The sequence below is a fragment of the Nomascus leucogenys genome, chromosome 19 (assembly GCF_006542625.1).
Source record: "Nomascus leucogenys isolate Asia chromosome 19, Asia_NLE_v1, whole genome shotgun sequence".
In the NCBI taxonomy this organism is placed as follows: Eukaryota; Metazoa; Chordata; class Mammalia; order Primates; family Hylobatidae; genus Nomascus; species Nomascus leucogenys.
The window spans coordinates 54,348,743-54,366,065 of NC_044399.1; the positions used below are offsets into that span (position 1 = coordinate 54,348,743).

General features: G+C 35.3%; 1 protein-coding gene across 9 annotated transcripts in view; it reads right to left on the minus strand.

Moving 5' to 3' along the window:
• Positions 1-17,323, minus strand: part of BIRC6 (baculoviral IAP repeat containing 6) — a 258,422-nt gene that overhangs the window by 147,173 nt on the left and 93,926 nt on the right. For 6 of the 9 annotated variants that reach the window (XR_004027064.1, XM_030800387.1, XM_030800384.1 and 3 more), the window contains 6 exons: positions 14,829-14,975; positions 4,764-4,951; positions 3,342-3,656; positions 2,999-3,098; positions 439-653; positions 67-275 (listed from right to left, as the gene is read on the minus strand). Coding sequence is in view for 8 of the 9 variants with exons in the window: in XM_030800387.1 (XP_030656247.1) it covers positions 67-275; positions 439-653; positions 2,999-3,098; positions 3,342-3,656; positions 4,764-4,951; positions 14,829-14,975 (1,174 nt within the window). In the remaining variant the exon portion in view is untranslated. The remainder of the gene's footprint in view (positions 1-66; positions 276-438; positions 654-2,998; positions 3,099-3,341; positions 3,657-4,763; positions 4,952-14,828; positions 14,976-17,323) is intronic. The other 3 variants (XM_030800383.1, XM_030800385.1, XM_030800386.1) reach the window with 2 other exon arrangements.

A 17,323-nucleotide genomic window follows, 5' to 3' on the forward strand; every position in this document is an offset into this window, starting at 1 on the left:
TTATAAGCAAGACATTATATAAAATACAAAGTTTCAATAAGATTAAAATTTGCACTCTGTACTAACCTGCACTGTATATCCTCCTGTAGAGCAACCATCATTGCTAAATGCTGGTCAATTTCTGGCTGGTTTGCAGATTCTCCCTCTCCCTTTAGAGGATCATGCATTAACTTCAGCTCACTTTCCCAAGGCAAGATGTAGGTATGACCATAGTAAAATCCTAATGGGATTTTGGCTCTGGCATTTGTACTTCCGTAACGTCCAATGACAGTGATCTGAAATGAAAAATTATAAATATACATATATGCACATCTGCCACAATAGAAATCTGAGCAATGTATTTAAAAAGATAGTTATATTTTTTAATTATATATTCATTTTTCATAACTTGTCAGAAACATAGAAAGCGTATCAATTTACTTTCTTAAAGTTCTTTACCTTCATGAATCTGCACACGGGAGGTGGTATTAAGTCATGAAGAATTAGTGAATGGGTGCTTATATCAGTTGCCACTACCAACCGCCTTCCATCCACCTCTTCTCCTAATGTCCAAATGTCAATTGACAAAGAGGCCAAGTCTCCACAAGTGGGAATCAATACATCAGTCAACAATATAGGCCTCCCAAAATCCAAGGTCACAAATCTCCTTGCTCCTATGAGAGAAAGAAGAAACAGTTGACCAAAAATATATCAATTAACCAAATGATACACTCAAAAATAGTTTAGAGCACTCATCAACTCACTAAACTACAAATAAGAGGAAAAGTAAATATGTAAAAATGGCCTTGTCAATTGATTCAAAAATTTTCTGAAATCCCAGTCTGTGTTAGTTTTGAACCCCAAGACTTAAGTAGAAAATTAAGAGTAGCTGGGCACAGTGGCAGGTATCTCTAGTCCCAGCTACTAGGGGACCTGAGACAGGAGAATTGCTTGAGCTGAGGAGTTCCAGGCTGCAATACAGTAGACTGCTACTGCACCTGTGAATAGCCACTGTACTCCACACCGGGCAATACAGTGAAACCCCTGTATCTTTTTTTTTTTTTGAGACGGAGTCTCGCTCTGTCGCCCAGGCTGGAGTGCAGTGGCACGATCTCTGCTCACTGCAAGCTCCGCCTCCTGGGTTCACACCTTTCTCCTGCCTCAGCATCCCAAGAGCTGGGACTACAGGCGCCCGCCGCCATGCCTGGCTAATTTTTTGTAGTTTTAGTAGAGACAGGGTTTCACCAAGTTAGCCAGGATGGTCTCAATCTCCTGACCTCGTGATCCATCCATCTCGGCCTCCCAAAGTGCTGGGATTACAGGCGTGAGCCACCGCACCTGGCCACCCCTGTCTCTTTAAAAAAACAAAAAACAAAAAACAAAACAAAACAAAAAAACAACAATAAGACTATTACTGTTACAGTTAAGGCAATCAACCACTATACAAACAAGCTTCTTTAAAACATCAGAGTTTTAAAAAATTAAATCAGCAAATGCAATATATTACTTAATTTTGTAAAGGATGAATCTGGTCTTCTTTCAGCCACTGGCAACTTTTTTTCTTAATTTCACAACTAGATGCATTTAAATACCAAATAGTATTATTTGATTTAGTTTCCTTAAGCCCTGCTTAACTTCCTGTGAAGTTGCATATTGCATTCATTGGGGTTTAGATGCAAAGTGAAAGCAAGACTACAATCATATATAATCAAACTACCACTGAAAAAGGCCTTGAGAAGGTCCTCTAAATGGATCTCAAACAATGCTTTTTCCCAGTATAGATGTATCCCAGTCTCTTTAGCTCAATGCCCGATGAAATAGGTAAAGAAAAAGCAGATTTACATCCCTCATTTCACCCACATTACAAGAATAAGTTCAATCAATAAAACAGAAGGCAGATCATTAATAATGTCATAATTCTTTTTCTTCTTTATCGTTTTGGGGTGGGTCAGCTAGTAACCTTACCAGCTACATTTTATAGTGAAGGAAAACAACTAAATTAAACTTCTAGGAATAGTGCTATTCTTGATGGAGCTAGTTTAAAAGAAAACAAGGCAGTTACTAATACTTCCCTAAAAAGAAAAATTATTAAAAACAAAGAACATAGTTATCCTCCTCAGGAGGCTTATGTACTACAGTCATTGCTACGTATAAAAAAACAAACTACAGTGTAAACAACTGCTCATCTCCCATAAGACTGCAGAATAACAAATTTCCACTCTAAATGTCATCAACACTAACGTTGTCACCAATGAATGATTAGTTGGGCAGAAAATACCATAAGACTTTTATTTTAGCTTTCAAACTCCCTCTTACAAAGAGGAAACAACCACATTGCAAGAACGCAAATATTATTTAATTCTTCATATAACAATACATGCTACAGTGTATACTATAACCATGTTACTTCCCTGAGGATTTTGTTGAATTCTACTGCTGCTAAAGCACAAAAATGGTGGTGGTAGTTAAAACCAACTGTTTTAAGAGAAAAGTTGCCCACAGTTTATTCACAAATATGTTGTGATTGAAGGCATCTATCCCAATCTCAGTTCTCTAGCACATAAGCAGAAGACAAACTCAGGTAACATTCAAACTATTCAGAGCCTAGGATATGTTATTATTCTTATCCAGTTATTACAGTAAGCAGTAGTTCTGTTTGCTCTTCTCAAGAAAGAGTTCCACTATAAGAAGGCTAGTTTTAGGAATATTTTGAGTGTAATTTCTAGTGTAATGCTGATTTGGCCAACTACAATAAATTATTCATGTCAATAATATATCAGCAGGCAAGATTCATATACAGATCAAATCCACTACTCAACAGCACTCTTTATGCAATTTGGTGAGCACAAAGCTTGAACACGTAAGTGCTTATTCTTGATAAAATGTACTTACCCAAGAGGAAATGCGATTTGCAAAAAAAAAAAAAAAATCAAACTGAAGAATAATGAGTCTTTAAAAGGCCAGCAGACTAAGCAAAAAAAAAAAAAAAAAAAAAAATTTTAAGAAAGTAAAAGATTACCTGAATGCATTCGCTCTATAATAATGGACTGGTGAGGCGGAGGTTGAAGAAAATGTGAAGCATGAGAAATTGCAAGGGCTAGACCAGAACCAAGTGGATTCTAGAGCAGGGGAAAAAAAAAAAAATCTAACTTTATATTGATATTACTATAGTTCTATAAAAACTACTAACCATAATATCAAATTAGTAAGTTTCTTCTCTTAATGTATGTACTGTAATATTTTATAAAAGAAAATAACTTGATACATCAAGTTGGTATTAAAAATTTTGCCTTCTAAAGTCAGAGTATATTTCAAGATATTTTTAAATGTCTAAGCCAACACCTATTTAAAACATAATTTACCATTCTGGACTTGTTGGAATTTTTGTTATGTGCAGCAAGATTGACTGCTGGGGGATCAATGACTGAGCCTGGGAAAAGCTGTGCAAGTTCGGCATTAATCACAACGGAAACTGCTTCATTGGGTGGAGTGAGTGGTGGAGTCATAAAAAGAGGTGTTGTTTTTGGAGTGGGTGGAATAACATCAGATGGATGAATGAAGAATCCAGGGGCAGCCACTGGGTTGGAAGGCACAGAATTGTGAACAGGACCTACTGCTGATGCTGCTGCAGCTGCTGCAGCTGTTGTCTGATGTAACTTGGCTTCCAGCTTTGCTTTCTGCAAAAGAAGTAAAAGCAACACATATAGACTAATCCTGCCTACCTAAATTGTGGCAGAATACCACACGGGCATATATTATAAAGATAAATGTCATTAAATTGATCATACTTAAAGATGAAATTAAATCAAAACTAGACTCAATATAAATGGATCATTGCTTTGCTATATACACTTTAAATGTTTAACACAAAATTTCCTGTGCATTTGGGAACTAGGACTCTTTCAAGGTAGTGGTGAAAAGGAAGCAGAACAATTAAATGTAAATAACGAATATCTGCTCAAAACAAAATATTATAAGGAGGTGAATTCTCATGTTGACTAATGTAATACAATGTGTCACCAGGAATTGCCACAGATTTCATTTAAACCAGCGGTCCTCAACCTTTTTGACACCAGGGACCAGTTTCATGGAAGACACTTTTTCCACGGATGCGGGGAGATGTAGCAGAGGTGCAGGGGACTGGTTTCGGGATGAAACTGTTCCACCTCAGATCATCAGGCATTAGACTCTCATAAGGAACATGCAACCTAGATCTCTCACATGCACAGTTCACAATAAGGTTCATGCTCCTATGAGAACCAAATGCCCCTGCTGATCTAAAAGGAGATGGAACTCAGGTGGTGCTCGCTTGCCCACCATTCACATCTTGCTGTGCGGCGCAGTTCCTAAAAGGCTATTGGTACTGGTCCATGGCCCAGGGATTGGAGACCCCTAATTTAGGCCACAATAAAATTTATAAAGCATCTGTCATTATTAGTGAATTTTAAGTCACATTAATTTAACTGTTCTATAAAATTTTGTTTTAGGAACTATACTCCATATGAATAGTAGCTAGTAACTGTACATATTCTTTGATCGAGTGTTTAGAGAATGGATTTACCTCAAGATTGCACAAAAAATATCATATTCCCTCAAATAAGATGTATTCACACAATTTTAACCGATTTAAATATCACAAAGACTTTACCTCAATTTTTGTTGCAAATGATTAGCTCAGATCGGTCAACCTACGTTTCTTTATGAAAATAATGGTCATCTTTAAGTACTTTTTCAGCTTTTGAAGTTTAGAGACAGCATGAACAAAGAGCCAAATAGTCTCCAACCTGTTGCTGAAGCTTCAAAAGCTGCTGCTGTTTCTCTTGCAGCACCTGTAGCTGTTGCTCGGCTGAAGCCATTGCATGAGAGAGAGACTGCAAAGCTACCTGGGCTGCTGAACTCAGGGCTGTCGAGGCTTCCCCAACTGTCCCAGATGATAGTCCACCTACTGCAGGAGTAACCCCGAAGGAACTCACTGGCATAAGACAAGGGGTAAAAACAAAAACAAAAAACACCAGGATGAAGAAAAGGTTAAAGAGAAAACATGTTCAAATATTTTGGCACTATTCTGATGCTAAAACTATAGTTAATTTTCATTCTAAAAAAGAAATCTGGAAAGTATAAATAAGGAAACATTAATGGTAAAATAAAGTATACTGATAATACTATCACTCAAGATCTAGGAAATCCAGGAATGACTTTTTTTTTTTTTGAGACAGGGTCTCACTCCGTCACTCAGGCTGGAGTGCACTGGCGTGATCTCGGCTCACTGCAACTTCCACCTCTGGGTTCAAGAGATTCTTGTACCTCAGCCTCCTGAGTAGCTGGGATTAGAGGCGTGCACCACCATGCTTGGCTAATTTTTGTATGTTTAGTAGAGATGGGGTCTCGCCATATTGGCCAGGCTGGTCTGGAACTCCTGGCCTCAAGTGATCCACTAGCCTTGGCCTCCCAAAGGCTGGGATTACAGGTGTGAGCCACCACACCCAGCCCAGCAATGAGGAATGACTTCTTAAATCAAAGAAAAATCAGAGACAGTATACTTTTGAGTTTGTAAATATTTTTGTTATAGTAAAGTGATCACTAAAAATCAAAGTAATCTTATTATACAATTTGAGGATAAGAAATAAATTTGCTTTACTAAGTTTTCTTACAGCAACAACACACCCCACTTCACCTACCAAAAGGACCCCAGAACACCAAAATGGAGAGGCATATCCCACACACAGTAAAACTAGCACACACTTCTTACCCATGAACATTATCAGTAACAAAGGCTCTATGAAACCCTACAAGAGATTTCTTTGATTTTCCATTTCATTGTTACTCAAACAACATTATAAATAATTCTTTCTGCATTGTTTTCCAATATTTATGAGAAATATATTGGAAAAGCTGAGATAAAAACTTCATTTCACAACTTAATTCAATATGTCAGCACAAAACAAAAGGCAGTTGCCAAGTTTAATAACAGCATAAATATTTCTAAGAGGCCTTTACTACAAAGTTACATTGGGGGAAAAGATAACTGCTGTAAGAATAGCAAATATTTAGTATGCTTTACCATGTGGCATTGTTTTAAACAATAACTACAATTCACTTTATGGGCAACTTTATGGCCCAGGCATCATGATTCCTTTTTTTTTTTTTTTTTTTTTTGCTGATTAAGTAAAGAAGGCTCAGAGAAATTACCCTGTAAACTCACAGTAGTAGAACTAGGATCAGAACCAAAGCGTATGTGAAGCCAAAGCCAATGAAGGGCATAGTGTTAAGCATGGAAGCTACATCAGCTTATTTAATCTTGGCAAGAGAAAAGTATTAAGTACTAACTAGGCAAAGTTTTTGTTGCTATTATTATACGTATGAGGTACTAAAATAATCCCATTTTCTACTAAAGCTGAGGGAAGTAATTTGCTCATAGGTAGTGGACAAAGGGGAAAATCCAGGCAATCTAACAGCCCATCTTTTTAAAAGCAAACAAGGGCTATATTGTGCCAGAATTCTAATAAAATTAAAAAATAAGCTAAAATAAACAATATACCAATAACAAAAACTGTATATAGCCTCTTATAATTAAATTTCCTTAAGTAAAAACACAAAACCACCATTCATTACAGTGCAGTCATACTGTGCCCTTCATTTAATGGACACCAATTCAACATTATAAGCTTGGTCAAAGAGCAATTGGTGGGCATGGTGGCTCATGCCTGTAATCCTAACAGTTTGGGAGACTGAGGTAGGTTGATCACTTGAGGTAAGTAGTTCAAGACCAGCTTGGTAAACACGGTGAGACCTTGTCTCTACTAAACACACACACACACACACACACACACACACACACACAAATTAGCCAGGCATGGTGGCACAAGCCTGTAATCCCAGCTACTCAGGGGGCTGAGGCATGAGAAACACTTGAACTCAGGAGGTGTAGGTTGCAATGACCTGAGATACTGCCACTGCACTCCAGTCTGGGTGATGGAGTGAGAGAGAAGAGAAGAGAAGAGAAGAGAAGAGAAGAGAAGAGAAGAGAAGAGAAGAGAAGAGAAGAGAAGAGAAAGAGAAGCGAAGCGAGAAGAGAGCAATTGCATCTCATAAAACATGCGTAGTCCTAGGCCGGGCGCGGTGGCTCACGCTTGTAATCCCAGCACTTTGGGAGGCCGAGGCGGGCGGATCACCAGGTCAGGAGATGGAGACCACGGTGAAACCCCGTCTCTACCAAAAATACAAAAAAAGGTAGCCGGGCGTGGTGGCGGGCGCCTGTAGTCCCAGCTGCTCGGGGAGGCTGAGGCAGGAGAATGGCGTGAACCCGGGAGGCGGAGCTTGCAGTGAGCCGAGATTGCGCCACTGCACTCCAGCCTGGGCGACAGAGCGAGACTCCGTTTCAAAAAAAAAAAAAAAAAAAAAAAACCATGCGTAGTCCCAAAATAAAATTCATCTGCTCCTTCAAGTGTTCCACACCAAACTGACGGCTATTAATTCTAACAGTCAAGGGGAACTATTAGACTTGCTAAATCATTCATACCATGCTTGTATTTTGGGGTAATATATATGGTTTTTAATACTGTGAACATTTACATTTAACTGATTTTAAAATCTAATGCCCAAATAATACAGGGAAAACTAAGTGAATCACTACAAGCAAACAGAAGACATAAACAATCCAAGGAAAAATAGGCCATCCTGATACTACAGAACTAATGAGAAATCTTTTGCACAATCCGAGTTTTCAATATCCTTTTCTATTTTTATACTACAAAAGGCCTCAAAAACTCTAGTTATAAAAAAAAAAAAAATAGGGCTGGGCCGGGCGCGGTGACTGACACCTGCAATCCCAGCACTTTGGGAGGCCAAGACAGGTGGATCACCTGAGGTCAGGAATTCGAGACCAGCCTGACCAACATGGCAAAACCCCGTCTCTACTAAAAATACAAAAATTAGCTGGGTGTGGTGGCGGCACCTGTAATCCCAGCTACTCGGGAGGCTGAGGCAGGAGAATCACTTGAACCTGGGAAGCGGAGGTTGCAGTGAGCCAAGATTGCACCACTTCACTCCAGCCTGGCAACAGAGCGAGACTCCATCTCAAAAAAAAATATACATATATGATATATATATCACATATATGATATATATCACATATATCTATATATATCATATATGATATATGTGATATATATGATATATATAGATATATATGTGATATATATATTAAGCGATCTTCCTCTTAATCTTACATTCCATTCATTTGGTATTTGTGTATAAAACTATAATTGATTTGTATATATTACTGTCACATCTGGTGACAGTGCTGTATTATTAATTTTAAAAGTAGTTTATAGACAGTTTGCAGTTTCTTAGAGAATTTTTAATATGTTGCAATCATGTTGTCTATTAATAGTTTTACTTTTTTCTTTCTAATCATTTTATTGTTGTTTTTTCCTTGTGTTATTTTGTGCTTCCTAGGTCTTCCTATATGTTGAATAGAAATGGTAATAGTAGTACTCATATATATATGATATATATTATATCATATATATTATATATATATAATATAATATAATATATATATGAACAAGACCAAGATGAGTACTACTATTACCATTTCTAGTACTCATATATATCATATATATTATATATGATATAATATAATATATATATGAACAAGACCAAGATGAGTACTACTATTACCATTTCTGTTCAACATATAGGAAGACCTAGGAAGCACAAAATAACACAAGGAAAAAACAACAATAAAATGATTAGAAAGAAAAAAGTAAAACTATTAATAGACAACATGATTGCAACATATTAAAAATTCTCTAAGAAACTGCAAACTATCTATAAACTACTTTTAAAATTAATAATACAGCACTGTCACCAGATGTGACAGTAATATATACAAATCAATTATAGTTTTATACACAAATACCAAATGAATGGAATGTAAGATTAAGAGGAAGATCGCTTATAACATAACAATTAAATATATAACTAAGAATCTTAAAAAAAAATGTAAAACTACATTGAAAACCACAAAACATAACCAAGAGAAATCAAAGACCTAAATATATTATAGAATATATACTGCCAGTGTGTATTCTGGATTTAAGGGGACAGAAAAACACACACACACACACTCAAGTGTTAATGCATTTAAAAGCTCAATATTAAGATGCCAATTCTCCTAAACTGATTTACATATAGGCCCTAAATTTTAAAAACAAGTATTTTGTGTAGAAATTGACAAACTAAATCTAAAATTCAAACTGAAATACAAAAGACCTAGAATAGCAACAACAATCTTTAAGAAAAAGAATATTTGTAGGTTGTACTCGTAGGTACATGGGTAGGTACATACCCAAGAGAACTGAAAACACACACTGACTAAAAAAAAAAAAAACAAAAAACAAACAAAAAAAACCTATACAAAAATGTTAACAGCAGCATTAGACATAACAGCCAAAAAGAAGAAATCACCGAAATCTTCACCCATAGATGAATGCCTAAACAAAATGGAATATTCAGCCAGAAAAAGGAGTAATGTACTGATACAGGCTAAATGGATGAAACTCCAATCTACTGGTTGCCAGGTGATTGGAAGGGTTTGGGGAGAATGGAAGAAAACGCTAATGGATGAACAGTTTCTTTCTGTAGTGATGGAAATGTTCTAGAATTAGAAAGTGGTGATAACTGCATAACATTATGAGTTTTATTAAAAAAAAAAAATTAGAAAATCAATTTTTAAAACCTACCTAAAAGGAACGTTGGTAGATTTTTACTATCAGATATAAACACTTAACATAAAGTTACACTAAGACAACAGAGGCTGGGCACGGTGGCTCACGCTTGTAATCCCAGCACTTTGGGAGGCCGGGGCAGGCAAATCACTTGAGGCCAGGAGTTCAAGACCAGCTGAGCCAACATGGCAAAACCTCATTTATGCTAAACATAAAAAAATTCACTGATGGTGGCGCATGTCTATAATCCCAACTATCAGGAGGCTGAGGTGGCAGAATCACTTGAGCCCAGGAGGTGAGGCTACAGTGAGCCAAGATTGAGCCACTGCACTTCAGCCTGGGCTACAAAGCAGCTCACTCTGTATCCAAAAAAAAAAAAAAAGGCAATAGAGTATTAACAAAAGGCCAAATAAATGACCAATGAAACAGAAACAGACCCATATATATATGAGATACTTACTACAGAGGCAACACTGCAGTAAAGTGGGAGCAGAGTAGTTTTCCCATAAATGATTAGATAGCAGAAGATAGAACAAGTATTAAAAAAAGATGGATTAGAAGAAAATATCCATAATTAACTAAGGAGAGATAAAACAATTGAAAATTCTATCAGTTATGATGATGAGATACAACATATATAAAAATGGAGACTCAAAAAGACAGGAGACAAAATAGAGCGAAGCAATATTTAAAGAGTTAACTGGCTGTTTCCCTAAAGCTGTGAAAGATATCAGCTAAAACTTCAGGAAGCTATCAACTAAAGACTCAAGAAGTCCTATCAATCTGAAGCGGAATAAACACAAAGGAAACCACATGTAGGAACATCACAGAAAAATTCTGAAGGCAAAAAAAGGGCAGAAGGGCAATCTCAGAAAATTTGAGAAATGACCTTTAAAAAGCAATAATAAGACTGACAGATGACTTCTAACAAATACAAACTAAGCTAAAAGACAAGGAAAGATTACCTTTAAATCACTAGTAAAAATAACTAGTAACTTAGAATCCCTATAGAATTATATATTATATTAAGTTTAATCATGTATTGAAAAATCAGATGACACTGCAAAACTGATTATTAATTTAACTGATTACAACAACACTGGTTTCATAATAAATTATAATTAATTTAGGTAATTATCAGATATTAGATCTGTTCTGAAGTGTTTTGGCAAAGAAAAAAGAATAGACAAATGTGAAAAAGTAACAATGATATTGGAATTTGGATAATGGCTATGCTGTTTATTCATCTGATTATTCATAAAACTTTGAACTTTTTCCCAAAAAACCTAATTGAACGTGTCATCAGTAGATAATTACAAAAAGAGATCTTAAGAGTATTTTTTCAGACCTAAGAAAAATCATACCAGATAAAAGCTCAAAGACAAAGGAATAAAAATCAATGAAAATGGAATTATGAGGTAAATCCAAGTGAATACTGAATATAAAAAATTATAATAATGTATCATGGGAATTCATATATACTTCTGGAATCCAGACTATATACTCTGGATTATGGGAATTAATAATGTATTATGGGAAAAAACATATACTTCCGGAATCAGAGTACATACTGTGATCTCAATGATATAATTACTAAAAGAACGGTTCAAGAAAAAAATGGAAAAATTGACCAATAAAAAATATAATCAGCCCTAAAAACAGAAAAGGAGGAAAAAGCAGCATGTAACCAACCATCGGGACAATGAGAAACAGAATAGTACATATAAAAAACCATGGCAGACTTAAACAGGAATATATCACTAATCACATTAAATGTAACTGAATTAAATTCTCCCATTGAAAGACAAAAATGTCAGGCTGGGTTTTTAATAAATGCAACTACATGCCAATTATAAAAAGTATATCTAAAACATAAAGAAACACTGAAAAGTTGAAAGTAAAAAGATGGAAAAATATATACCATACAAATAGCAGCCAAAGAATGCTGGTGTTAGCTAAGTAAACATCAGACGAGGTAAATCCTCGGAGAAATAGCAAACTTAAAGATAAAAAGATAACTCATGCCAGGTGCAGTGGTGTGTGCCTGCAATCCCAGGTACTTGCGAGACAGGGGCAGGAGGGACATTCGAGCCCAAGACCAGCCTGGGCAACATAGCAAGACCCCATCTCAAAAAATAATAATAAAAGATAATTCATAATGATCGAAGAATTCCCAAGAAAGACACAACCATTCTAAATTTATATGATGGTCTCAAAGTGTATAAAAATTGATGACAAAAAATAAACAATCTATCATTTTTTAACATACTGGCCTCATTAACTAAGAAATAAACAGGTAAAATAACCAATAAAGATAGAGAATTTGAAGAACACAATTAGCAAACTTGACCAAAAGGATATATAGAGTACACTTCACCAACAAGTGCAGAGTTAACATTATTAAGTATGGATAGAATATTTATAGAATTTGACCCTCTACAATTCTCAACAAATTTGCAAGATCAATACTCTGAGTATTTGACTCTACAGTATTTAAATAGGAACCAGTAGCAAAAAGATTACTTACTTACTGAAGCTGAATATATGAATACCCTATGAAGCAGTGAATCAATTTCCACATTCATATTCAAGACAAAAGTATATCCATCAGTACTATTAGCTCCACAATGAAACAACTCAAATGTCTATCAGCAGTATACAAACCAATAGTGGATACATAAATTTTGTTGTATTCGGACAACAGAATCCTAAACAGCAATGAAAAAGAACTGACTGTCTATATGCAATGATACAGATTAATGTCATAATCATAGGATTGAAAAGAAGGCAAACCAAATATACATACATGTGCAATTCTATGTTATACAGACCTTACTCAACCACTGTTCAAGAATGCATCATTAAGTGGTTATTCAAAGAAATAAACGAAAACCAAGAAGTAACTACTCTAAAAGGATGATGTTTAGCTTCTGGAGAAAATGAGGAAGAAATAAATGGAAGTGGTCATAAAGATACCTTTTGGGGTGCTGGAAATGTTCTTTCTTTACTTATTGGTCATCACATAGACAATGTGTATCATGATAAACTGCCGAGCTATGCAAATATTTTCTGCACTTTTCTGCATAGGTATTATATTAATATTAACATGTTTCAAAAAAGTAAACAGGATTGAGAGACTACAATCATCTTTCAGCTCCTTATAATCACTAGTCAGCACTTTGCCTCAACATTTAATAAAAATCTCTCTTTAGGCAGTTTCATTTTGGGTGAAATAAAGAGGTGATGGCATATTATATACACAGACTACCCCTGTAAAGACAAGAAACTGGTTCCATTGCTTGCTTTGCAGGGGGAGAAATGGGTGGGGAGTGTGGAGAAAAACTTTTTCAAACCTAACCTTTTATCTTTTAAAAATTATGTGCCTTTTGCAGCAAACACATGAATTTTTGTAAAATAAAATAAAAATCCAGGATACTTAATTTCTTTTTCTTTTTGAGACGGAGTCTCACCCTGTCACCCAGGCTAGAGTGCAGTGGCACAATCTCAGCTGACTGCAACTCCGCCTCCCGGGTTCAAGCAATTCTCCTGCCTCAGCCTCCCAAGTAGCTGGGACTACAGGCGCCTGCCACCACACCCAGCCATAATTTTTGTATTTTTAGTAGAGACGGGGTTTCGCCATGTTCACCAGGCTTGTCTCAAACCAGGATACTTAATTATTTTTTTTTTTTTTTTTTGAGACGAAGTCTTGCTGTTTGCCCAGGCTGGAATGCAGTGGTGTGATCTCAGCTCACTGCAAGCTCCGCCTCCCGGGTTCACACCATTCTCCTGCCTCTCAGCCTCCTGAGTAGCTGGGACTACAGGCTCCACCACCATGCTCAGCTAATTTTTTGTGTGTTTTTTAGTAGAGACGGGGTTTCACTGTGTTAGCCAGGATGGTCTCGATCTCCCGACCTCATGATCCGCCTGCCTCGGCCTCCCAAAGTGCTGGGATTATAGGCATGAGCCACCGTGCCAGGCCCAGGATAATTAATTTCAATACAGTTTCATGAAAGTTCCCGATTTATAATAAAGTAATTTTCTGAAAGTTCAAATTTTTTGTCATGGCATGTTTCTATTCTAGTGTAAATGTAAAAGTTTCTACAAAATGACTATATAGCCCAAGAAAACAAATACAAATTAATTTTGACCTTTCTAGAATCACCATATAAAGGAAATATTAGGTTTTTATCTAAAAAGCTCACATTCACTACATAAACTGTGAATTTCACTTAGTAGTTACCTCTACAATTGGATATATAAGGCAATTCCTAACAAAAAGACACTCAAATAAAGAACTGATAAATTCCTTTTAAAACCTCTTGCTATTCTGGAACCAGCTAAGATTAAATTTTTCACGACTTCTCTAGCAAACCGTTTTTGCTTTTTGTTTAACTGTTGAGGAGACTAAGATGGTACCCAATTACACAAAACCATCAACAGAAGAATCATGTTAAGACAATATTCAAAACCTTCAGTGACTAATACAGATATAAAATCATAAACCAATCTTAATTGAAAGACTTCTATTATTTATGCTGCAATAGAAGTAACTGTAAATAAATACCGATCTTCCTACATGAGGAGGAAAAAAAAATTACAGAAAACAAGAAAGAAAATAAGCAAGTTTCCACTGACTGATAGTCAAAAACTTAATTTTTAAGTGAAGGTATTTAACACACCAAGAACATCACATATTCAACAAACCCAAATAGTTCCTCACATATTCAAGGTTGTTTTAAACTAGTTCATAAAACAGTATTCCCTCTTTACTCATCTCAACCTTCTTAAAAACATCATTCAGTAGTAGAAACATGTAGTCTGTTTTTACTCTTTCATTTCCATCATATTTGATATTTTTCAAATTAAAAAATTTCTGAAAGTACAGACACATAAAAACAGAATGATTTAAGACAGTGTTCTAAGTGGGTACAGGGAGAAAAAAACCCTATGAATTGACTTAGGAAAGAGTATAAAACGATTTATATTTCCCCCAAATGTCCCTCCCACAAATAAATTTCCACTTAACAGCAATGAAAATTACATAATTAGAACTAATGGTTAAATACATAAATATCACTTTATTACTGCATAAAGTATATAATAAAAGAAGGTATATACCAGTAAACGTACTTGCATCATCCCTTTCTATTCTGGTTCCATCACTAGTTGACACACAAGTAAAGTGCAGAGGTTCGACTTCCAAAAGTCCAGTGAGAGATGTGAAACTACCCTCAGCAGCTGTGCAACTACTGACCTTTCCATTTCCTAATGGCGAAAGACAAGTTTTATAATACGTGAAGATAATTTTTAAAAAGCAATAGTCATAACAATAATTATAGCTGCAACTTCAATTTTAATTAGAACATATAAATACACAACTCTTACACAGTGCTTGAATCATGGGCATGGTATTAAGAAAACTGACAAAACAGCAGGCACCAGTTTCCCTGCTACAAAAGCAGATTTGGATAAAAGCAACTTAGTAGCTCTTCACATTAACAGAAACATGAGTGGTAGTTTCCTGTAACATGAAACTTACATTTAGTAACAAGTGACTTCAATCTCAAATGGGGTGGAAAAAAGTAGTAAATCAGCTACTGACATTAGCTACCACCTAATCTGTTGGCTATATGTAAAATCAGAATACATTCTAAGATGTCAACTGCATAAATATAAGACACAAAACAAAGGATGAACATTTCAAAATATTAACAAGATTTATCTATACATTGTTTCTTGTATTTTGTTCATATTATCAGTTTTATAGAATGAGGCACACTACTTCATAGTCATAAAAATAGTTTAAGCTAGCATAAGTAGTTTTTAAAAGAAAAAACCATGTAGCCACAACTATATGACCAATAAAACCACAGCAAGAAGACTAGAGGGAAGAACACAAATGAATTCACAGGGACTGTGTATGTAGCTTGGGAAGGCAAGGATTATATTCACTACTTTCCAATTTTTTTTTTTTTTTTTGGAATTAGCACTCATTTAAACAGAATTATTTAAATCACAAAGCAAAACAGAATTCACAGATGAAAAGAATGGGGAGATATAAAAACTGTCATTAACAGCTGAAGGACTATCAAATACAAGAATAAACTGTCATAACCTTGTTTTCCAATGTCTTATTGGGGGTCAGCATGGGGCCTGACACATGTTCCAAAAAATGCTTATTGCATACTTACTCAATACAAGAATTGGGAGACAGAAGAATAAAAGGTAAGTCCCAGTACTCATGAAGACTATATTCTATGTTAGTGGTTATTAGGAATTAACGCAATTTTTTTTTAAGCTGCAAGGTTTTACTTAAGAGAAATGTAAAGGACTAGTAAGTCAAGGGGCAATCAGTCCTAAGTCATGGGATAATAAAATGCTTCTCTGACAAAATGAGGGGATTCATGGGAATAAGAGAGTTTCATACATTTGCTCCCCTTGAAGTGGGAGAAAAGCCATGCAGAAAGAACATGAGTGAAATCCCCATAGCAAAGAAACACGGCACATTTAAGGAACTGAAAGAACAATATGGCTAAAGGAACAGTTCTCAATTCTAAGACCCCTCTACATATCTTTAAAATATTAAGCACCCTGAAGAGCTTTTGTTTCCATTGTTTTACTGGTATTTACCATAGTAGAAATTTTAAGGTGTGAAATTTAAATATTAATTCATTTAATAATAAACCCATTAAATGTTAAAATAGCATAATTTGATGAAAAATAACTTTTCTGAAGCAAAAAATAATTTAATGAAAAAAGTGACAGTGTTTTAACTATTTAAAAATCTCTTTAAAATGTGAAGTATCAGAGGATACTTGGATTCTCCTACCTGCCTCTGTATTCGACGTGTTATAATATGTTGTTTTAGCAGAAGTAGGTGAAAAAATCTGGCCCAACACAAATACGTAGTTGGAAAAAAAAATATTTTAAAATACTTGCATATTCAAAAACTCGACAAGTGGTAATTTCTTAAAGGTTACAATGTGGTATCTGAAATCTTACCAATGAAATTCTCAAACTCTCAAACATTAAGATCAACTGATATATCTCATACTTTCAAAGAACTTTACCCATGCATAATGGTGAAACATCACGCATTGATCATTTGGAAAATATTGGTTCACCACTGTATACAAATATTCCAAATGTTGACACATTTCCTTATCCAGTATTGGAAAACTACACTCTCTAATATCAGATTCCATGAGAAAAGTCTACATACTGGGAAGCTATCAAGCTCACTATGGGAGATGTTTCTCATTCACTTTTCAAAAAACAACTGTCAAATAACGCAGTGTAAATGAGCGAAGTTTGTCTGTCAGTCATTACTGCAAATAAAAATGGTATTCCAAGAAACAAGCAAGTAGTTCAGCTTGTAACTCAACTGCACATCTCACTGAAACAAGCATGGTACTTTGGCATGCCACAGAAGTACTCTATGCATATGTATCATTCATCTCAGAATAAAAGATGTGTATTCATGGGTTAAAATTTTAATAAAATTAATAATTTTTACTGCATCATCAAGGGCATTTTAAAATGAAACTGACATTTTTATTACAAGTGCACAGTGAATAACACCATGCTTTTTCACAATCGATAAAAATGTCAAT